The sequence below is a fragment of the Leptinotarsa decemlineata genome, unplaced genomic scaffold, assembly GCF_025532065.1.
Source record: "Leptinotarsa decemlineata unplaced genomic scaffold, Ldec_3_MD MMD2_tig00026328_RagTag_RagTag, whole genome shotgun sequence".
NCBI lineage: Eukaryota > Metazoa > Arthropoda > Insecta > Coleoptera > Chrysomelidae > Leptinotarsa > Leptinotarsa decemlineata.
Genome location: NW_027412688.1, coordinates 244,675 through 270,213, shown reverse-complemented (window position 1 = coordinate 270,213; position 25,539 = coordinate 244,675). Strand labels below are relative to the sequence as shown.

Sequence of the window (25,539 nt, the reverse complement as noted above, 5' to 3'; positions counted from 1 at the left end):
ATGCGTATTCGATAGTTTCGATAGGGAAAAACCCGTCTCAACCATTTCAAAATTATTAAGGGTGAACTTAGGATATTTCAAGGCCTATAATATTCGAATTCGTTGGAAAATATCACAAGTCATGGTGTGGGTGGTTCTGGAGATTACCACTAATTGTGGTGCAAACAAATGAATCTAATCGCATCAATTCTTAATAATTTAAATATAATCTGGCACACTTTCAAAACAATTTCATTATTGCGGTTTCAGTTACCGGACGTCTTGGCTGAACAGGAAACAATTAATACTACTGGGAGTAAAACTGATATATTCGCGGATTGATATTGTTTTATATTTCTTGATGCCACATAATTTTTTTATTCCATCTGAAGAAGTCGTGTCGCAAACTGGTGCTCTACAGTTCTTCAGAGGAAGATTGCGAGTTGTTGGTCCCAGTCATATTTATAGGTGAGTGAGTTCACTTCGATAGTAATTTTTATTAGAATTCAAAATTAGCTACAAAGTCTTTAATTTTTTAAAAGAACACAAATATAAGAATTGAAATCAACTGAATTCCTATGATTTATTGATGCTTTATGAATGATTTAATTAGGTTTCTATTAACCCGATACGTCTGAACTCAAAAGACACATATGAATTTTTTTTTTCAATAATTCGTTTCTCATCTCGCTTGCGGATTTTGCAAATTTTTATGATATTTCCATTATTTTTATTTTAGAGATGTGATGAAAAAATAATAGTTTCAAAAACTAAAAAAACACGCTTCAATATAGCAACACAAACTAAAAAATAATTCGAATCTGATTTAAGATTGTGTTCAACATCGATAATAAGTCCTATGGCTTGATGTAACTGGTGACTTTTAATGAGTCTGAAATCAGAATTAATTTATTCATAAAAAATTAATTTTGTTGTGAAAAAGCGTGGAATGCTTTAAATTATATTATTATTATGGCTCCAATCTGGCAAACAGCTCCTAACCAAGTATTTATAACATCCTTTTTTACAACAAAATTAATTTTTTCGCAAATGGATTTATTCTGATTTCAGACCTATTAATAGTCATCAGTTAAATCAAGCCATCCATAGAACGTATTTTGTATGTTGAACACAATCTTAAAATAGTTTCTGATTATTTTTTAGTTTTTGTTACTATTAAAGCATGTTTTTCAGCTTTTGAACTATTATTTATTTTCTAGTTTTCAGTTTGGCGTGCTATTTGAAGCCCATTTGTTTTAATATAAAATATATACGCATTTGCAGACAGTGTGGTTGTCTCGCTCTTACACAGAGATTGTGTGACGAAATTATTCAATCCTGGCGATCCTGATCAGGATAATGAAATGAACTTATGAAATAATTTCATGTATAGAGTTACTTATTTTCAAATTGATTACTTCCTTCCTTTGATACTGATACTTTATTGTCTAAGAATAACTTCTTATTGACAAAGTGTCATAAGTAATCATTAAAGTGATGAAGGTACAAAATACAAGTAAGCATAAAAGTGGAAGTATAAAAATATAAAATTAGTCGAGACGAATAAGATGAGATTAATGTGTATAAACAAATAAGTCGCAAAAAAGTAAAACAAGTCTAACAAAAGTAAAAACATGCGCCCAAGGCGCTCATCAGTCTACTATACAAAACTATAAGGTAAAATACAAGACAACAAAGACAAATCATCAGTTTTACATTTAAAGCGAATCGTTAAAAAACTCATCCAAAGTGTAGTATGCCTTATCAAACAGTAACTCTTTGACACTTTCCCTAATTTTTCTCTCTGAATTTAGATCTTTGATATTCTGGGGTAAATGATTGAAAATTTTTTTTGAGTTATAAATCAGGGAATTTTTAACTTGTGTAGTGTTGGGCTTAGGAAGATCCAAATTACCCATCTGTCTAGTCAGGTAACTAGGGTTTTTTATGGTGTTTCTATTTAACTTATGTTTTTTAAACATCAAACACACCGTCTCTAGTATAAATATGCAGGTAAGGGTCATTATTCTATGTGATTTGAATAGTGGACGACATGAATCTCTAAAGCCAGCCCTACAAACATACCGGACAGCTCTTTTTTGTAGCTTAAATATCATATTGAAAGATGCTTTGTCGGAATTGCCCCAGTAGCAGATCCCATATCTCAGGTGTGACTCTATAAATGCAAAATATGTTGATCTTGCCATGGTTGGGTCGAGTTCCTTGGATATGACTCTAAGTGCATAATAGCCTTTGGCAAGTTTGGTACATAAACTTGCGACATGTTCCTTGAACGTCAACCTACTATCAATAAATACCCCAAGGAATTTAGCCAAAGAGGATTCTTGTAGACATTTATCACCTATTGAAATTGGGTTTAACAAACATTTAAAGGTGAGAATGTGGGTTTTATTTACATTGAAGGACAACAGATTGGCGTCGCACCATTTCTTGACCTTGTGAATGTCATTTTCTATTATTGCATTCAAATGATGAGTGTCTTTATTATGCCAAAGAATGGTGGTATCATCTGCAAAAATTGTAAATCTACCCGCAATATCCAAGAGTGCAAGATCATTCACATAAAGCAGGAATAATAAGGGTCCTAAGACAGAGCCCTGTGGTACTCCACAATCCATCAAAGACTCATGAGAGGTTAGACCATCAGAGTAGACCACCTGTCTACGTTTATAGAGATAAGACTCGAACCATTTCAGAGCCACATCACGGAAACCATATCTCTCTAACTTTCCCAGTAATATTCTGTGATTCACACAGTCAAAAGCCTTCGACAAGTCGCAGAATACCACTGCCGCGGCTTCATTGTCATTAAGCTTAAGGTATAGATGCTCGAGTAGTTCAAATGTGGCATCAGAGGTGGATTTGTTACGTTGGAAACCAAATTGGGTCGTCGATATTATATTGTTTTTGTTCATGAATGATAGAATTCTTCTTTGGAAGATTCCCTCATCCTTTTTTTGTATCAAGATGGAGTAGTAGAAAGCCAAAAACTTTCTTTTCCAAAAATTAATCACTCCTAAAAATATAACCCCTTCAATTCAAACGATTCCTCTTGGCTGGGATTAAATCAAATAGGTGAATGAATGTCATTACGATGTCATCGATGACATAAGCAGATCAAGCTTATTCCGTGACATTAAAAAATCGTAATTCATGAATGAATTGTGTGTATTTTCTATAATGTTATTCAATTTGGTACTGAAGAGCCTTAAGTGTCTTAAGGCGAAACATCGATGTATACCAGTGAGGATGACAGTGTTCCATGTAAGTGCAATTTGTTACCATTCATTTAAAGTAGAACTCATGTGAATGATATCTGATTTTTATTCCACAACGAATGTTTGAAATACAAACTGAGTAGATAAAAGTATCTTCTGTATAATTCAGTGTTCATATAGAAGTATTTGTTTCGAAAGAATTTTTTTTTCTTTCGTTTAATTCAATGTTTATATGAAAGTAGCTGTTTCAAGAGGACTTTCTTTCAGTTTGTGTCTGAAAGTTACTTCTTTGCACGATCTACACATCCATGTATAGAGTTACTTATTTTCAAATTAATTACTTCCTTCCTTTCTTTGGAAGATTCCCTCATCCTTTTTTCTTGTATCAAGATGGAGTAGTAGAAAGCCAAAAACGTTCTTTCCCAAAAATTACTCCAAAAAATATAACCCCTTCAATTCCAACAAAAAGAAATACTGTAAATTTAAAATTGAAGGTGAATATTGGTTGAAACTTGTAGTCAATTGGAAATCTAAAAGGCCTTTAAAAATATTCAATATATCATCATGAAAATTGAGAAATGAAACTTTCTATGTTTTCATCACTTTTATTTGTAACTAAAGTTACTGCAGTTTGAAACTAATACAATAAATCTATTGAAAACACTTTCCCAACACTGGAACAAAAAATTACGGTTTCTCGACGCGCGTTTCGCTAACCAAGTTAGCGTCCTTAGGAGTTCATTATGATTACATTTTACTATGTCACACAATGTCACAGGTAGGTAAACAAAATTCAGGTACTCAATTGAGTTAAGCATGCACCTCTGTTATTACCTTCATTGGTGTTTAGTTGTATAAGGACTCTACAAACACAGATTTTTCTAAAGCCTTTGATAGAGTCAACCATAACCTACTGGTTGCTAAGTTGAATGCCTTTGGTTTAGAGGGAGATGTTTTAAATTGGATTGAAAGCTACCTTTACAATAGAGTTCAATACGTTAAATATGGCAACTCTATATCTGAACCGATAAATGTGCCATCAGGTGTTCCTCAGGGATCCCACATAGGCCCATTACTGTTCAATTTATTTATCAATGATGTCTCCACTGTTTTAACCTCCAGCTCATTTCTAATGTTTGCAGATGATTTAAAGGTGTTCAAATCAATACAAAATATATCAGATGCTCAGGCACTTCAATGTGATTTGGTACAGTTTTCTAGCTGGTGTGACGTCAACCTTTTGCATTTGAATCCAGATAAGTGTCAAAAAATTACTTTCTCAAGGATCAATAATGTATATGATTACTCGTATTAAATCAGTGGGAATGATTTAGTAGTAACGGATAAAATAAAAGATTTAGGTGTCGTTTTTGACTCAAAAATGTCATTTAAGTACCAAATAACGGAAGCCTCATCTCGAGCCCGTAAGATGTTAGGTTTTACACTTCGTTCTGCTAGAGACCTAAGTGTCGAATCTATAAAACTGATTTATTATGCACAAGTGAGATCCATTCTTGAGTATAACTCCATTGTATAGTCACCCTATTATAATGTTGATGTTGAGTTGTTAGAGGGGTGTCAAAACAAATTCTTGAGATATGTTGCTTTTCAGTTAGGATTAAATAAAGGAGAGTATAACTACTCACAGATATTGAACATATTGAACATGAACACCTTAACTCATAGGAGACTTGAAACAGATCTTGTGTTTGTCCACAAAGTATTAAACGGCTATATTGATTCTCCAGAAATAGTTGAGCTTTGTACTACTCTCTCTGTGAATGATAGAAGAACCAGAAATAGTGATATTTTTAAAATTCCTTTTTATAGAACCAATTATGGTCAGAATAAAACAATATGTAGGATATTGAAATCAGCAAATCATTGCCATCTTAACCTGGAATTGTTTAATTCATCATTAATATCCTTCAAAAAATCGATTAAAACAATCTAATGTATCTTTAGTTTGTAAGCACATGTACAATTTATAAAAAGATATTTGTAAAAATTGGCTTGTTCGTTGAAATAAATAAATAAATAAATATTATTATTTATTTTCAGTTTTATTGTATTAGTTTGAAACGTCCATATAGGACGAAACTGCGGTAACGATAGTTACAAATAAAAGTGGTAAAAAACATGGAAAGTTTCATTTCTCATTTTTCATTATGCTCTCTGACCACGTAGTAAAGACTACATCAATCAATTTATCAATATACCACGTTTATGATATGAAGAGTTTTTGATTTTTGAGAGATGTATTCATTGACAAAAATCAGCAGAACATAATGAATGATAGAGTATTGATGTATGAAATAGGGAATAATAATTTCCCATCAATACTACTTTGAAATCACTCATTAACTTTTATTTTTTTTGCGGTCAGAATGTAATAAAATCAAACTAGCGCAACCACTATCTTCTTGAGCTATGAAAACCTCAAGCTCGTGGACAGAAATTTCCTGGATTATAATCGGATATGATTAAATCAATTCATGTTTTGTCGATTAAACGTTCACATACGGTAATTTCCGGCATTGAAATTATTTAGAAAATGATGATTTTGTGAAAAATAGTAAGTCATATGGTAATGTACTTATGAGTCGTGATGAGTCGATGAATAATAGAATATCTTTTTTTTTTCAAATAGAACACCTTGTAGGTATATTTTAATATTTTTTTTAAATCACTTTGAATTTCAAACAACGTTCATTCCCATAAATGTTTTGATATCTCAACCCCTTTTGGAAATAGAGATCAGTTTTCAGGAAAAATCCTTTCAACTATCTACTTCTGCTTTATACAAAAAAATTGTCAGAAGTTCATTTTGAACTTAATTGTTTTATTCTTAACTTCGGCAGTTTCTCCCATTTTTGTGTAAAGTTAGAAATCTAAAAAACTTTTTCAAACTCTGGTTCAAAATTGAAGATCACACAGGGTGTTTTGCAGACATTTTGCTTCAAATAATGAGACTTTACTATACGTGACAACCACAGACTTCAAGATGTTCGTCGATTTATGTATTCTTTTTCGATTTTTCCTTTGATGAGTATTTATTTTTCAAATATTTTACTTTGTTCAGTGATCACGGGTATATAAGTTGACTTGTGTCTCTTGCCCATAACTTTATATAAGCCAAACAGGGAGAATATTTCCCCAAAGAACAAATAAACATATGTGAAGATCTATTCCACATTCGCAAACCATCTTTTGGCAAAGATGCATGAGGTCAATGTCGACTAATATGTATTAGGTACTTTTGGAAAAAAAAATCGAAACTCAATCTTTTGGAATGCTCAGAATAGATTTAAAAATTCTGGAAATTTACAGATAGATCAAACAAAATTGAACTCTTCCTATCTGCAAAATCGGTTTTTTAATGTCAAAACTGGTAATTTTATTAATTATCAAATGTATATTTAATGAATTGGTAAAATATGTTTTGGAATGTTTAAATTTTTGATTAGTTATACCTACCTAAACTCTGGTAAAATTATTATTCAGTAATTAGATAGAAGGTCGTAAGATTCAAATTGATGTATTAGGTATACTAATTAGGTAGAATTTAGTTAGTATGAAAAAGCCTAAGTAAGGAAGCTATTGTATTGGATTTTTGTAAATTATTCAGTAAAAATCTCACAATAAAGTTTACTTGAATACGTCTTGGAAATATCAGCCAATTTTATCACATCATTTTGAAATGAAATTATTACAATTGCGGAGCTTAAATTGACTAACGTTTTACCCATTAGCAAAGAAATCACTAAGATTTTGGTAAACCTGATTAAGGACCTGTAAAGTTATGACGACTCCAAAAGCGTATGTTTTCGTTCTGTACAATACAATCATATTTTTTATTGGATTTTTCTTAAAAAAATCGAATACTATTTACTGAGAAAGCAATAACAAGATATACGCATGTCTGTCTATTTACATGAAAAACTTTTTTGATTACGTAACAAAATCTACCTCAGCTTGATGAAACCTCCACTGTACATTTTTGGTGCGGCGACAAGAAAAAAAATCATATTTTAAAGATTACAACTGATAATTTTTTTCACTTACCGAATTTTCAGAGGATCTTCTGGATTATCTCATCTGAAGCATGTCTCTGGAAACTGAAACTGTATATTTATACCCGAAGGAAAATGCCACACCTCATAAAACGGACCAATACGAATTGGTTCAGGACGAAGAAAACCCGATTGCCGTTTTGCGAAGAGGAAAGAAATTCACGTTGGCTTTGAGATTCCTCAATCGAGCTTTCGATAAGCAAAGAGATCTCGTTCGATTAGTGTTCAACTACGGTGAGTCGATTAACTTGTAAAGGCTGCACTATTCCAGCTTGGCCTTTGTGAATTAGATACTCGCTAGTATTAGTCCAATCATGCCTGTCCGCTAAAATCACTTTTTAGGTTAACCGACTGTCACTGCAGATAAAATATGGCGAAACCAGGACGCATAGAATAACCCTGGTGTGATCACTAGGACCCCTTCTCCATGTAAAATATTTTGTTGAAAACTCTCGGCCAACTCTTGATATGGAAATAATAAAGAGATGCAATAAATTCCAGCATCTCATCCACAGATGTGACAAATTTTGATTCTTGCGCCATCTATTAACATGAGTTCAAAGCTGGGTCAATCTCATTTCCCGCGTCATTGTCTAGATTTACCCGCGTCGAGAGTTCTTGACAGAACAAAACAATAGTTAATCGGTTAAAAACATCAGGGTTTTCATGCATCTTAGGCGAAACTATATACTTTTGTCAAACAGCCCCAATCTATGTAAAAAATTGGATTTGGGTTCTACTCACCGTCTACTTGGAGGTGGATGCCACCCCCGTTCGGGGGTGAAACACGTTTAATCGAAAATAAGTCTTGGAATGAATAAATTGACTAACTCTAAGCAACTATAATGCTAAGAATAACTGAAAAAGTAAGTATTTTATCGAGTGATAACAGAAGACCTCAAAATTTTACCAATAATTTTCCATTTTTCAACACAAACTTTGTTATTTAGCGATACTTTGAAACTTAAGATATTTAGGATCAAACGGCCGGTTTTCTGAAACGTTATTAGCGTAATGCATCGATGTAAAAACAAAATGTCAAGTCTCAAATTGAATCAATTTTATCACATGAATAACGTAAAATTCGTTGAAAGTAAAATATTTGAATATATGTACAGAGTGTGTAATTTTAGTTTTGAGACTTTTGGACATCATATATGAATTCATGGTACCTATTCGAAGAGCCATTTTGATTGAAGAATTGTTGTCTTATTTTCGTGAGGTTATGTGAATCAGTAAAATGTCGGTTCCTGTGTCTGTTCTTTGAATTGGTGAGTTTTATTAATTTAAGTTGTCTCAGTAGTGTTAGGGTTTAGTCACTATCATAATCATAATATCAAATTAAATCTGTGAATTAAATGAATATTTGAATCTTTGATTCTATTGGTTGAATTTTATTAGGACAGTGACAGTGACTGAAACTGTGAGAATGATGCATAACCAGGCAACGAGAATCACGTATGAATCAAGAATTATTACACCTGTTCTGTTGATTTCATAGCTATCAGTGTTATCGCTTATGGAAAAAAGCGTTTTATCGCTGTAAAACTCTGTTTTGGTGGTGTAGCCTTCATTTTTCACCCACAAGAGGGAGTGGCATCCACTCCCAGAGTACCTAATCCCCGGTACAGTTTAGATAAACTTTGAACTATAAAGTGTGAGTAGATTTGATTCCAAATATTTATGAAATTCAGTGCTGTTTGACAAAATTATACAGAAAAAAATATTCTTCTCCTTTTTCTTCTTCGTATCTAGGAGGCCAGACTGGAATTGTCAACCACTAGTATAAAAATATTGGTCACATCTATTCTCCTGTTAGTTCTCTAAGTATCTTCTTTAAAGTATCTCCCCTAACATAATTCTTTTTGTTTTTTCGAACATTTCAAGGTCCGAATCCAAACACGATAAAGGGAACCAGAGGAGTGGTGAAAATAGATCCGACGAAGAAAATATTCCTTGACGACGAACAAAAATTATGGTTTGGAAACGTCCTAAAGTTGGTAGCGGATACCGTCAGCATGGAGGTGAGTACACCAAAAAGTTTTGTAACACATACTGACCTATATATCTATATCTTCTTTTTTAAATTGTGACTTGCTGGGTTTTTTGGAATCAAGGAGAGACAAATCCCTTACTATATTAGAGTTGATTATTGATTTCATTTTATCTTTACAGAAGCTACTATTATCTTAAAAAAAATTATTCTTATCCTAACTAATTATATGAAAAATCACTATTCTCTCAAAGTACGCATTTACGCACACCTCTCTATCACAGTGGTCTATATTATAGAAATCATCAATACCTTATTCATTGAATATATTAAATATATATTGAAACATATCTGTCATTGCAAAATTTTTGAGGTGTGGACCATCAGGGGTAGTCCGTTCCTGACTTTGTAGCAAAACGACTGCCTCTTGCATGAAAGCTCATCAAAACAATTCATTTGTTTAGTCACTAACCAAAATTTGGTTGATTTTTAATATTCCCTTGAAAAGGTGTCAAAGAATAACATTTTTCATTTCGTAACTTTGAGGGCCAGTAACTTGGTAACGAAGGATTTTAGGAACAAAAGTTACTGGTTATATTTTGACCCCATACTTACATTCCCGAGAGAAAATGAAGAATTCCAGGGACATCCTGTATATGAACATTAATTAATGAAAGGGTGAACCAATTATTTTTATTTGTATTTAGTCAAACCATAAAGGAAATTCGCCTGATTCCAAAAGACGACGGGAAAATTATTTAACGTTCACATATTTGGGCCATGCATATTGAGAATATAGTCAAGAGTTTAGAGTCACATAGACCAAGAGTGTGTGAAATGTTTGGCGGTTCATGTCCGATGATATATAGGTCAAACTGGAAGAACATTTGAATCACGTATAAAAGATCATATATGGAAATTAATAACCTATTCAAGAAACACTGTATTGTGAGACTTTCACTAAAAAGTTTTCAAAAACGCAACCTGTGTTTCGCTATACAATAGTTTCTTCAGGCGATGGAGTAACCGTCCAAGTGCTCGAGTTGCTCCCAATGCAGAAACTACAATTTAGCATAGTCTCTTCATTTCAGTCAGGTTAGAAAATATTCTTTTACCCTTTCAACTTTCAACAATAGTTCAAAACTCAAGGTGTTTGGTTGCGACATAATTGTCAATGACCTCTATGCCGCTCTGGCTCTGGCTCTGTGTTCACTTTAAAGGACGTCTTGGGGCCTTCACTCAACCGAGCGACTCGACGGGCCTTATGAATCGCGTGGGGTCGTCTATAGTGTAATCTAGAGCTTCCCTGACTCGTACGTTTTCATGAGTTTTCGCAGACTCGAAAACTCTCTGATTCCTTAACTGAATGGACCGCTGTCAACAGCTTGAAATCTCTGCGGATGGGTTCATTCCGCAGGAACCATGGAGCATTCACCAGCATCCGTACGATCTTATTTTGTAAGATGATACACTGGGCCACAAAGTGTACAGGAAACCAACAGGTACCTGAATAAAAACTCCAACCACCAGCCACAATCAAAGAGCTCTAGCTAAACAACCCACACTAGGAACCCAACAATATATAACCTTTTTGCATATAGAAAGTGAACTCAGACAAAATAATATGTCAACTCTCTCTCTATATCAACTGATTAGTATATGAAAAGAAAATACACTTACTTAACGCCTCTTTGGTGGTTCATGACCAACCTTTAGGTTCCGGTGACCCGGAGTATCTTCAACAACAACACTTTCATTTTAAGCTTCCCTGTACCTAATAATGGCTTACGATTTTGACACCGATTTCTCGCAACAACACACTCGCCTCTCTTCTTAATTCCGATGAGTAAGTATTTTTCATGACGGTGCTTCTGGCCAAATACACGCAGATGAATTTTTATATAAACACTCTCACGGTCCGGCCGAACATATTACATTGTATGAGAGACAGGACCGGCGTTTAAAATTCTCAATCAAAAGAAATCTATCTATTCCCGAAGCTAAAATATATACTAACATACATAGCTTTCGCTAGGTATTGCAAGATAAAACTAGATCAGAATCAATTGTCTGATCGGACCGTAGATCATAGTAATATTTTCAGATGTTTCAATCTAAAATGAGTCAATTGTATAGCGAAACACGTGTCGCGGTTTCTTAAACCGTTTATAGTTAAAATCACAATGAATATCATTGGTAAATTTTGATATGGATTGTCATTCAGTATTGGCGAGTTCCAGGTAAGTACATTATTCATGACATTTTAGGTCTTTGCTCCACCTGATATACCAATCGGTGCTTGGACACTCCAAGTTGAAACGAGCGTCATCAATTCCAGGGAAGAACCCAAGATATTCGACTTCGAAAACGATATTTACTTCATCTGTAATCCGTGGAACTGTCGTAAGTAGTCCGATTGTCGAACCTTTGTTTCAAGGCTAAGAGATCGCGCTTTTTAGACGATGTCGTTTTCATGCCAGAGACGAAACTGTTGGACGAATACGTCTTGACCGATATCGGCAAAATCTGGGTAGGTCCTCTAGGAACTAGCAAAGGAAGAGAATGGGTGTTTGGTCAATTTGATGCATGCGTCTTACCTGCCGCTGTACTCATGTTTGAAAAATCTAGATTGCCACACTCCAGGTATGTGCGACATTTTTTGCATTACAAACTTTCGATTAACTTTCAATGTAAGCATGAATGTGATGATGAATGAATACGTTTTTGGTAATGCTCAGCATGACTGTAGAAAAATAATTCATCTGCTGGAGTACATATACAAGTATACACATCGAAAAAGTCGAGGGATATTTTTATAACATACTAAATATCATAGAAATAAATGCATGAGGTCGTTTAATTTCGAATAAATTGGTACACTCGACCACCCTGTAGATTTCTATGGGTTGAACAAAGCCTGCAAAAACGGTAACTAATCTTTTATCAAGTTTTTTACAAACTGTAGGTTTTCGGTTGAAATGAATAATCCGAAAGTGTCGAGTTTGTACATTCTATGCAGTTCTTGCTCAGCAATTAAACTGGAAATATTGTGCTTTAACATGGAACGCCATCACTTACCATTGACTGAGATGAATAGAACTGTAGGGCTTCTTCAAGATGGCATGCAACAAAATGATGTAGCTCTTCGTTTGGGGGTCTCCCAAAGTGTTATCAGTCGATTGTGGCGGCGTTTCCGTGAAACTGGCAGTCCAGCCGAACAACATTCAGGGCGAGGACGCGCTACAACTGCAGTTCAAGACCGATTTTTGGTCTTAACCGCAAGAAGACAACCGACAATCACAGCACCTGAGTTGGTTAATGTGTTGCAGCAGACGCACCAGGTAACCATTGGTCGTGATACTGTCAGAAATCGACTGCATGAAGCAGATCTCCACAACAGAAGGCCACTTAGATGTCCACCTTTGTCGAGAGGCAATCGCGGTTAGAAGATTAGAGTGGTGTCAAGAACATCAAAACTGGGATGCAAATGATTGGGGCACAGTTTTGTTTACAGACGAATCCAGATTTGGATTTCATCCAGATTCTCGTCGAGTAAGACTGTGGAGACGACCTGGAAATAATGAACGTTTGAGACACGTCCAGGAAGTCCACACATACAGAGGTGGTACAGTAATGCTATGGGGCGGCATAATGCATGATCGGCGGCAGAACCGATCTCGTTTTTCCAAATCGCTCCCTCACAGCTCGACAGTACCTCGACACCATTCTTCTACCTATCGTCCGTCCGTTTGCTGGTGCTGTTGGTGAAAACTTCCACCTAATGCACGATAATGTTCGTCAACATGTCGCGCGTCTAGTGACTGACTGGCTCACCAACGACGGAGTTGATGTATTGCCATGACCAGCACAATCACCGGACCTGAATCCCATCGAGCATGTGTGGGACATGCTTCAACGAAGAATTACTCCGCATATGGGGAACATTCACACAACGTTTCAATTGAGAGAGCTTTTAATCGTTGAATGGGCAAATGTACCTCAACAAGACATTGACATTCTCATTTTGTCGATGCACGATAGATGTAGGGCCGTAATAAACCAGCATGGAGGCCATACTTTGTACTGATTCCAATTTTTTTTGTATTATGATTTTTTTTCGGGGTGCCAAAGAAGAGCCATATTTTTTCTTAGTTTTGGTTATATACGCACTCAGTATTTTTGACCATTTAATAAATTTTGTTGTAAGTTACATTCGTTTAATAATCACCCGTCAACTTTTTTTTCCCTAAAGCGATCTAAAAAAAAATATTGCTATTTTTAAAAATATCCCTAGACTTTTCCGATGTGATAACGAGATTGACAGCAATACATGTATTTATTTTTTTTTTATATATAAAAAGAACATTCGACTCAGTTAGATTAACTGAATTAGATTTGCCAAGCAATATAACAAATTGGATTGAATCATTCATCGGTCCGAAATTTGCAGCTCGGGGTGCCACAAGGCTCAGTCATTGTACCTTTACTGTTTTCGTTATATGTCACCGGTAGTTGACAGTCATAAACCACGTTCGCTGAAGATACTACGGATGTTTTCTAACAATAAGACCTTTGATGTTTTCAGACGAGGTGACCCGATAAGGCTTACCAGAACGATATCGAAAATGGTAAATAGCAACGACGACGATGGTATTCTAGTGGGAAGATGGGACGGAATGTACGACGACGGCACTGCGCCTTCAGCTTGGACCGGCTCTGTCCCAATTTTGCAGGAATATCTAGATACGGGAAGTCCCGTCAGTTACGGCCAGTGCTGGGTATTTTCTGGAGTCGTGACCACAAGTAAGGAGATTTATATTACATTTTTAATAAAGATGCACAGAAACCCTGGTGTTTTAACCGACTTGCTTTTGTTTTGTCAAAAACTCTCGTCGCGAGAAATAAAATTGAGCCAACTTTGTATACATGTTGATAGATGGTGCAATAATCGAAAACTGTCGCGCGTATTTTGCGACATAATGTAAGAAAAACTCACCTGATATCAATTCATTCCAAAATAACAACAACATTGAAATCTGAAATGCCAATTTGACACTGTCAAGCAGTGTCACTTTTGAGTGTATTCAACACCTTTGTAAATGGGAGGCTTCTTTGGTTTCTATGGCAGCACTGTCTTTCTAGGTCGTATACGAGTATTGTGGTCATTGATTCACTCTTCAAACACAATTTCATAACAGGGTTTTGATACATTTGTCCGTAATAATATCGGTACGTTCACGATATCTCACGTGGGGCTCTTGTTACCTTTTCTCGGTGGGTTCAACAATAATTGAACACACTGTACATTCAAACTTAACTTTATTTCACTGCTGCACTGACAATACAACACAAAAGTTTCAGCTGAACTTCAGACTAATACTCACCTTGTTAGCTCACTTCGTACCGCACTTTCAACTAGACTTCCTCATCTACCTGTTGGTAGTGTTTATATTTTCTTAATGAAAGTTTCTGGAAGCCGATTGGGAAGTCTCTCTAAGCGTCGCGACATCTAGAACGATCGAGTGTAAGTCGAGTTGAGCGCAACTTTGGCAGAGACTACAAAGCCCATAGAAGCTTTGTATAAAGACTAACCAGTCGCTGACAAACCAGTCGGCTTTTGAATTTAACTTAATTTTGGCTTACATTCCGACTCCGGTATGATCCGGCCGACTGGTTGTCCTGTCAGCGACTGCTAACTCCCCAATTCTTAATTCTGTTGATACTCACTTTAAATACTGACATCGTACTGCCATCGCCCTCTGGTGGTCAGAAAATGCCACTTCTGAGCTCCTAAGGGCTTTGTACACAGTAAAAATCAACCAGTAAGTCCACTTCCACTACTTTCATTCATAAATTCACAAAGTTCTTTGTGACCTCGAAACGAAGTGCAGAGCGAACTTGGTTCTTTTATCATAGACATGCGCTCATATAATAATGTCTTTTTTGCATCTTCCATTTTCTAATCACTTAATAATAAAACAAACAACAATAACCAACTACAACTACTAGAAACAATAAAAACAAAAGCGAATAAACTAAACACAATATCAATTTCCGACCGTTTATTATAACTAATCCAATGTCCGTCGTACCGTCGAATCCTTCGATACTACAGCACTGAACGCACTGGATGAGGATCTCACGTGGTAAGAGAGCCTACTATTATTCTACTGTGCTTTGTATTCTTTGACTTTCGCCAAGTCACAGTCGATTGACGAAGACCAGCGGCGGCCGGCATTATTTTGTTTTAGGGAATAATTTACAATATATTTTGATTACATTACTAGAAGATGCATTAATCTTCAAGACGGCAATATTTACTAAAGCTGTGTCAATAAAAATGTCCCTGTAGACAATGAAGTGTGTTCATTTTATTATTATGATCCTTTTCAGTATGCAGAGCCCTTGGCATCCCGTCCAGGGTAGTTTCAAACCTAGTATCGGCCCATGATGCGAACGCAACTCTAACAATCGACAAGTACTTCTCTGAATCGAACGAAGAGTTAGGATATGACCCTAAAAATGAATGGGGTGAAGACTCTATTTGGAATTATCACGTTTGGAATGACGTTTACATGGCCAGACATGACCTTCCGCCTGGTAAGTTGTGGTGATATATTTATCAATTGAGAACAATAAGAAATTTTCACAATGTAGACTTTTTTCACTAAAACAGTAGTTTCCTCAGTTGGACTTGTATTTTACATTACTTCACAATGCAATATATACAAATCATTGGCCTTAATTAATAGAGATTACTAATAGGTAAAAAAGTAGTTATAAAAACAGGTATCCAGCAGGTACAAAACAGGTTAAACTTTGGTTACTAATGATTTAACTAATTCCAGACTCCAGGAAATTTATCATGAAAATAAATTCAAGATTCAATAGGAAATTTGATTGATTTTATTTATTAATTTCGTTAATTTTTATCCTTTATTTTCTGTGTGTAGTTTGATTGAATTAAATAAGTGTTCACTGAGATATTACTATGCAAAGTAGACTCATAAAAACGGGCAACATTTTTGAAACAACCTAATATGTTAATGAATCGAAGAGGTTTTGTATTAAAGTGTATAATATATTAAAATTCTTGCAAAGCGCTTTCGACTTTTGTCATCATCAGTGCTCACCTGAAAGTAAGTGATCTAGTTGAAAAGGGAATTTAGTGAAATTGAAGTTGTAAAATTTGAAGGTTAAAAAATTTGGAAAAATTGTTTGAGATTACTTACTTGTCAGGCAAAGGGAAGTATCAAGATAAGTGAATTGTACATTGTAATATTTAAATTATATAAAACAAAATAGGCTTATAGCCAAGAAAATACATTTTTGGATTCAGGCCATGTGGTTCAGTCAAAGTATCTTATGAAGAAGGACAACTTGAGACAGAATGTGTCAAGTGTCATGTTAAAATAATGGTACCAACTTGAGGAGTGGTCCATTATGGGTTTGATTGAATATGTAGAGGAAAAATATTGAATAAATTATATTAATAAACTGTGATTAATTAATAATTCATAATCCTCTTATGAAGGGGAAGGAAATCTCTGTTCAAGTTTACTTGAGTATTCAGACAATGGTCATTGTTGGAAAGTTCTTTAGAAATCTCCAACTCTTCAAACAAGTCAAGTCTAAGGAAATTTTTATTATCTATTTTATGTAATATTTTGGAATTTCTATTGGGACTAAAGTTGTGATTGTGAAATTTTATGTGGTGGCCAAAAGCAGATTTATCAGGTTTTTTTATATGTTCATTAATACGAGTGAAAAGAGGTCTACAGGTTCTACCAATGTAAGATGCCGAACAATCAGAACAGTTAAGCTTGTAGACTCCGCTACAGTTCAATTTGTTGATTTTGTCTTTAGAATTTACTAAAAAGTTACTTAAGTTGTTTTGAGATTTAAAGGAAATTTTTGTACCAGGTATGGTATTTTCTATAAATTTGGAAATAACAGTACACATATTTTGATCAAAATAGGGTAAGGAAAAATATCTCACAGAAGGTGAATTAACCAAGGTGGTGGAGTTAAAGGCCAATCTTCTATCTAATCTGAGTTTAAATTTACTTATTACATTATTCACAAATTAATCAGTAAATTTAAACTCAGATCAGATAGAAGATTGGCCTTTAACTCCACCACCTTGGTTAATTCACCTTCTGTGAGATATTTTTCCTTACCTTATTTTGATCAAAATATGTGTACTGTTATTTCCAAATTTATAGAAAATACCATACCTGGTACAAAAATTTCCTTTAAATCTCAAAACAACTTAAGTAACTTTTTAGTAAATTCTAAAGACAAAATCAACAAATTGAACTGTAGCGGAGTCTACAAGCTTAACTGTTCTGATTGTTCGGCATCTTACATTGGTAGAACCTGTAGACCTCTTTTCACTCGTATTAATGAACATATAAAAAAACCTGATAAATCTGCTTTTGGCCACCACATAAAATTTCACAATCACAACTTTAGTCCCAATAGAAATTCCAAAATATTACATAAAATAGATAATAAAAATTTCCTTAGACTTGACTTGTTTGAAGAGTTGGAGATTTCTAAAGAACTTTCCAACAATGACCATTGTCTGAATACTCAAGTAAACTTGAACAGAGATTTCCTTCCCCTTCATAAGAGGATTATGAATTATTAATTAATCATAGTTTATTAATATAATTTATTCAATATTTTTCCTCTACATATTCAATCAAACCCATAATGGACCACTCCTCAAGTTGGTACCATTATTTTAACATGACACTTGACACATTCTGTCTCAAGTTGTCCTTCTTCATAAGATACTTTGACTGAACCACATGGCCTGAATCCAAAAATGTATTTTCTTGGCTATAAGCCTATTTTGTTTTATATAATTTAAATATTACAATGTACAATTCACTTATCTTGATACTTCCTGTTGCCTGACAAGTAAGTAATCTCAAACAATTTTTCCAAATTTTTTAACCTTCAAATTTTACAACTTCAATTTCACTAAATTCCCTTTTCAACTAGATCACTTACTTTCAGGTGAGCACTGATGATGACAAAAGTCGAAAGCGCTTTGCAAGAATTTTAATATATTATACACTTTAATACAAAACCTCTTCGATTCATTAATTCAAATAAGTGTATTCAGCTTTTCCAAATCCTTTTAACCTAATATGTTGATTTTCCGTTTAGTTAATAGTCTCTTCAATTTGTCCGATGCCTTTCCTGTGTATGTCATTGCTTTGAAAGTGTCAGGATTATCTTTGATAATCTGGGTAAACTGTTCTCATAACCCGTTCTTATAATTACCTGTTTAATTGTACCAACTCTGTCCCACTGAGAAAGCTACTGTTATAGTGATACGGGTATTGATATTGTGAAAAATTTTAATTATTATCATGAAGAGTGTTATCGATTTCCACCAAGTAACGGGCCAATGTATTCAAAACATTCTGTATTCGAAGGTTACGGTGGATGGCAAGCAATCGATGCTACTCCTCAAGAAACTTCCGACGGATTCTATCAATGCGGTCCTTCTTCTCTGGAAGCAATAAAAAAAGGCCAAGTGGGATTCAACTACGACGTCGGCTTCATGGTCGCATCTGTCAATGCTGATTTGATGCGCTGGAAAGAGGACAGCAAAAACGTTTTGGGTTATACTCGAATATACTGCAACAAATACCAGTAATTATTTACTTCCTCACTAGTTTTCGGAACTTTCACGCGTCTTTTTTAGTATTGGCCGATTCATTCTCACCAAAAAACCTTTTATATATGATTACAATGGCGACAAGGATAAAGACGATATCACGTGCAACTATAAACCACAAGAGGGCACCAAAGCCGAAAGACTAGCCTTGCTGAATGCTGTCAGAGGAGTAGAAGCTGCCAAACGCTTTTACGAGTTACCGGAGGCTGAGATGGAAGACGTCCAATTTGATTTACAGGTGAACTCTTCTAATTGAACTTAAATTCTTGCGCATTTATAATTTAAAGGCGTCAAAACGGTATTCCATAAGCTCAAGACCTTGATTTATAAAAGTTTACAATATTGTTACGTTTTCAACGTGGGTTTGCCAATAATTGACTACACTATACAATTAAACTCAACTATATTTCGCTGCTACACTGACAATACAACCAAACACTTTAACCAAAACTTCAAACTGATATTCAAGTATCTACCGTCTTATTAGAACACTTCGCACCGCACTGCCCATTAGACTTCCCGATATGCGAGTGGGTGCTGTTTATATATGGTAATGGAATTCTCGAAACCAATAGGAAAGTCGCTGGAAGTATCTCAAAGCGACGTGAAAACTAGAACTATCGCGAAGCACAAGTCTTGTTGAGTGCAATCTTGGCCACGTCACAATTGATTTTCGACGACCAGCGGCGTCCGGCATTTTTTTCAGAGGATGATATATAACAATATTCATTCAATGTCAGTGTCTTCAGAATTAATTTGTCGTGTTAAATGTTTAGGTTAATATTGGACCACTTTTTCAATATTTCCCATTTTTGTGTCTGAAGACTGTATCGAGGGGAGATACACACGTACTACTACACCGTAGGTTCTGGTTCTAAGAAATATTGATTTTCTAGTGCGTATGAATCTCAAGTCGATACCTACACTGTCGATGTTGTTATATCGCCGCCATCGCTTGGCCGTCACCATTTTCGTGCCCGCAGCCTGAATAATTTCAAGATAATTCATTTTCAGGATCTAGACAGAATAAAAATAGGAGAAAACTTCAACATTGTGGTAAAAATAAAGAACAAAAGCGACAAAGACCGTCACATCAAGTGTGCTCTTTCCGCTGCCACTGTTTATTACAACGGGGTGAAGGCGACAATGATAACGAAGCAAGAAGGGGAATTCAACATGAAACCACATTCAGGTAAATCCCCATAAAATTAATCAAAACTGAGTATTGAAGATAGTGATAGACTGAGGAGTATTTTATTTTCAGAGGAAGAAGTGAAATTACCAGTCAAGGCTGACGAGTATTTGGACAAGTTGGTCGAATATTGCATTATGAAAATATATGCTATTGCAACCATTACGGAAACCAACCAAACTTGGGCAGATGAGGATGATTTTCAGGTTGTAACGCCCAACATCGACATTAGAGTAAGTACTTTTATTGACTATATGAAATCAGAACCCAAAAAACAACACCATCATCATTGGGGCTTTGTTAGACTCAACAGACCTTGAAAAAGTAGTCTGATGAATTTAAGTTAGCACATAATTGATCCAAAACAAGCACTATTACCAAACACCAATACTGCAACCACTAATCAAGTCTGTAAAACAATAACTCTAAAACAATTAATTTGAAATATATTATATAAACAACATTGGTCCTAGAATAGATACTTGGGGAACCCCTAAGTGATTATTTTTGGTAGACAAGTAGAACACCTCGATACATCCATTTATTTCGAATCTCAAAAAACCTGAGAAGGTCTTTCTGTTAAAAAAGTTCAAACAGCTGCAAGACTATACCTCTAACGTCAAGTTTATCCAAGAGAAAACTATTATCAAGTGAATTGAAGGCCCTTGTAAGATCAAAAACATATGCCGCTGCAGGGACTGGTAAACTGAATTTTCTATTGATTTGCTTGGTAGAAGTCTTGCCAGCTCACAATAGAAGATCGGTCACCAAATATAGGCCTCATTAAGAAGCTGGATTTATTGAGTCGAGTTTTGAATTTGTGGAGCCTCTCGCGGGTTGCACAGGATGGTCAAATAGATCCACTCACTTTGAACCTACTGCAGGTACTTTGTTGACCTCTTAATCTATATGTCCAAGGTATGAAGTAATAATATTTGGTCATTCTTTCAGATTCCTCACAAAATCCCGAACAGAAGACAGGCTCCGATCACCCTGAGATTCGTCAATCCTCTGAAAAAGATCCTGACCAACTGCAAGTTCCACGTTTCTGGACCCTCCCTGTCGAGAAATCAAATAATAGGTCATCCTGATGTGAAGCCAGGCGCTGTGGTCAAAGTCAATGCTACCATTGTTCCTAAATTTCCAGGAGAACATAAATTGGTCGCCACATTTTCTTCTAGAGAGTTATTGGACATAACTGGCACCGTGAAAGTTGACGTCAGTGAAGAGTGATGGAAACCACTCGAAAACCAAAAAATTATTTGTTTTCTTTTCATTAGTTGTCAGATGAATATTTACTAAGCAGAAAAATTCAAATCTTCCATTGGCGTTATTTCACGTGGTACAGAAAGTAAAATTAACACCTAGTCACGTCGTCGGTTTTCAGACCTAACCTAATAGACTATTATTCTTTGTGTTCGTCCCAGATACGTATTTAGAGAGCGTGCTTCATTAATATCTATATAGTGGACTTCTTTGCTATCTAGGGAGTGTTTCATTATTTTCTAGAAGATGAGCTTCACCAATATCTAGAGAGTGAGCTTCATTAACACTCAGCCGTCATCAGTTTCTAGACCCAATCCAATATGTTTGTCACATTTACGTATGTAGAGAATGTGCTTCATTTTAATATCTAGAGAGTGAGCTTCATCAATACCTAGTTCCGTCTTAAGTTTAAAACTTAATCTAATAGATCATTATTCTTTGTGTTTGTTAGAGAGGCGTATGCAGAGAATATGCGTCATTAATATATAAAGAAAGCTTCATTGATATCTAGAGAGAGAGTGCTTCATTGTTAGCTAGAGAGTGTTTCATTAATATCTAGAAAGTGAGCTTAATTAATATCTAGTCCCGTCACCACTTTTCAGACCTAACCTCTAATATCTATATAGTGGGCTTCATTACTATTTAGAGAGTACGTTTCATTAATATTCTAGAAGGTGAGATTTATTAATATCTAGAGAGGGTGTTTCATTAATATCTAGAAAGTGAGCTTCATTAATACCTAGTCTCGTCATCAGTTTCAGACATAACCTAATATGTTACAAGGGATGATAATATATCCTAGCTACATTACAGAAAAAAATAATTTACAATTTGAAAAACCTTTTTCTGGGTAGTTATCAATAAAATAATTAATTTAAGTAGATAACAGAAAAAATGAGTTTACCTTATGTTATTAAATATTACTGGAGTTTTTTCAAAACACCAAACCGTTATTTTAACACCTCAACACGTGTTTAGATCACTAAGTGATCATCTTCAAGTTTTGATCTTCCTCTTGAAGATGATCACCTGGTGATCGAAACACGTGTCGAGGTGTTAAAAATAACGGTTTGGTGTTGAGAGAAAAAGTCCAGTAATATTCAATAGTACACCAAAGGTTCCAAACGTGCATCACTCATGTTGTTATGTTCAAAAAAAATCTATTTTGGCCCCACCGAAACTAAATGTTTCTCGAAACAAAATTCAATATACTTTACTGGCTTTACTAATATCATTTATATTTTGTTCAATACTTCCTCAAACTATTACTTATTCTGATAATTTTAAGTTTTTTGTACTAGTACTACTTTGTTATAAATACACATTTATTTTTTATATAATTGAATTATTTTTATACAAATATTTTGAAATTTCACATTTTAATGTACTTACTCTTCAATATGAATATAATCGATGATTCTGAAATTGTGTTTTACTGAATATGGTAGCCAATATTTTTAACTAAGAATATAATAATGAATATGAATTCGATTCAAAAAATCTGTATGTAATATATTAATCCACTAATATACCCCCATCACACAAAAACTAAGACAAGTTTGAGCGGAAGCAAGTGCCAACACAAAAAAGAAGAAGAAGAGAACAAGCATTATTTATGGAAGCAGTCTTGGCAAGGTAGGAAAATTGCATCCTCTATCCTCTTACATGAGTGACATGTGACGTAACAGGAGGAGAATCGGCCAAATTGGCAAATTCACTTCAACCCGAATTTTGAAAAAATGTCTATTCAAAAATGTGAAGAGACTCTGTCTGTTAGCAATTGTTCCTTTTCGGGATTCATGTCAGACTTACTCGTACATGTATTTACAGGTTCTCGAAAATGTCAAATAGTCTGATGTCAATATATACTAGTGGTGGGATCAATTAGTATCGACGCTCGTTTTACCAACCAAGTTGGCGTCTTCAGCGAAATTTTCTCGTGAAAGTTGCCCCTAATTTCAACAGAGTGATTCATAAAAAGATAAACAATGGGCTGTTTGGAATAGGACCTTTGTCACTGTTCATAGTTCTCGTGCCACACTTAGCAATTTTAAGACTTTCGTGAGCATCCAAAAATCTAATGTCATGTACCAATTTCAGACAGTTTCCATTTCCTGCTCACTTCAACAAATCTTGGGTAACCCTAGAGACAAGATGTTGGAACATGAAAAGACGGGAACATATGAAATGAGCTGTAAGGACTGTGACAAAAAAATATATCGGCCAAACTAAGCGTGCTATCAAAACTCGTTTCAAAGAACACGCACTACGTAACAGATTTCGAAGACTAGAAACATCCAGTGTCGCTCCAACACGGGTCTTTGGAGAACAGCCATATAATCAATGAAAACTGCTGTCTGGAAACAGCAAAGTGTGGCATGATAATTGTGAACAGTGGTCAGGGTCGAATTCCAAACATCCTATTGCTTACCTATTTATAAATATTATACACTTTAATACAAAACCTCTTCGATTCATTATTTATAAATCATTCTGTTAAAATTTGCGAGAACATGGCGTAAAAATTTCGCGCAAATTCCTACCCGAAATCATCAATGTGTATCTGTTAGATATAAATAAAGACCAGTTAGATCTTATAGTTTATGGTTTAGTATACTTTATGGTTTAGATCTTACCTGGAGAATCGTAGCCAGTTGGTAAAAACTGACCACTATTCACGTATTGGAGCTACTAGATGTGGTGTGCCTCAGAGTTCGGTACTGGGACCTATTTTATTTTTGTTATATGTCAACGATATCTCCCATTTGAATATATCTGGGAGGTTCACGTTATTTGCAGATGATACCACTATACTTTGGCACAGTAGTGATGAAACATCTTTACACAATGTCATACAACGTGATCTCGAAACAATAAGAACGTGGTTTGACAATAATCTCCTTGTACTCAACATCTCCAAAACTAACTTGTTAACCTTCAAATGTGAATTGGACACAATAATTCTTGATTCAACTAACATTGACAATTCCCCCTGCACAAAATTCTTGGGTCTTCATATTGACAGTAACCTGAGATTCGATGAACATGTTAAAAAACTGTCTAAAAAACTATCCTCTGGGTGCTATGCCATTAGAGTCATCAATAATGAGGTAGGATTTGCAGCAGCAAAATCTGCCTACCATGCATTAATTGAATCGCATATAGGTTATGCAATTGCTTTTTGGGGTGCATGCAATAAAAATTTATTACAGATGATCCAAGTTGTACAAAAAAGAGCCATTAGAGCCCTCTTCAAGATTAAGAGTCGCAAATCGTACAAAGAATACTTTAAAAATCACCAAATCCTCACAGTGATCTCTATTTTTATATTTGAAACATCTTGTTTGATTCATAAGCACCGTGATCTATGTAAAGGAGCGTCAACGTCATACAATACTCGATCTTCCCAAAACTCGACTCTTATGTTGCCTATACCCAAAAGTCGCCTCGTAAAGGACTCTATTATATATAACGGCTTGAAAATATACAACTACCTTCCAGCAAGAATTAGGGAAATCAAGAATTATAATAGATTCAGAGGTAGTGTGAAGGTTTTACTCTTATAGCCAAATTATCTGAATGAACATATACATATATATATATATATAATATATATATAATATATATATATATAATATATATATAATATATATATATATATATATATATATATATATATAAATATATATATATATATATATATATATATACATATATATATATATAAATATAAATATATAAATATATATATATATATATATATATATATATATATATATATATATATATATATATATATATATATATATATATATAGAATAGTAGTTTTTCGGGGATTCGGTCTGATTAGAATAAATATTTACTCTTTTTAGCTGCCCGAGCTTTCGCTAATGTTTATTAGCTTTATCGAGGGCTGTAATATAAAAAGGACATAATAAATATATATATATAAAACATAATAACGGATAAAACAGAATACCTGTGCTATGTGAGAATATTCAATTTGGAAATTTCAATTTTGAAAGAAGTCTTCAACATCAAAATGACAACTTTTTGACATTGAATAATGTGAAATACTTTTTCAAATTTTTATTATCGTT

The 25,539-nt window shown here is 34.5% G+C and overlaps 1 protein-coding gene across 1 annotated transcript; it reads left to right on the top strand.

Annotated features, from left to right (window-relative positions):
- The first annotated feature begins 293 nt into the window (after positions 1–293).
- Positions 294–22,864, top strand: LOC111514496 (hemocyte protein-glutamine gamma-glutamyltransferase). The gene is made up of 12 exons (XM_023170732.2): positions 294–447; positions 7,295–7,525; positions 9,179–9,315; positions 11,552–11,687; positions 11,744–11,927; positions 13,870–14,087; positions 15,678–15,884; positions 18,737–18,956; positions 19,009–19,219; positions 19,996–20,173; positions 20,246–20,406; positions 21,125–22,864. Exons 2-12 carry the CDS (start codon positions 7,324–7,326, stop codon positions 21,404–21,406), a joined length of 2,136 nt encoding a protein of 711 aa, XP_023026500.2. The 5' UTR covers positions 294–447; positions 7,295–7,323; the 3' UTR covers positions 21,407–22,864.
- The last annotated feature ends 2,675 nt before the right edge of the window (positions 22,865–25,539 follow it).

Bases quoted from the DNA above. Each gene is read 5' to 3' on its own strand.
- LOC111514496 (XM_023170732.2), top strand. From the start codon at position 7,324: ATGTCTCTGGAAACTGAAACTGTATATTTATACCCGAAGGAAAATGCC. The intron at 14,088-15,677 runs GTAAGGAGATTT...GATCCTTTTCAG, and splicing joins TTCTGGAGTCGTGACCACAA to TATGCAGAGCCCTTGGCATC. The intron at 18,957-19,008 runs GTAATTATTTAC...CGTCTTTTTTAG, and splicing joins ATATACTGCAACAAATACCA to TATTGGCCGATTCATTCTCA.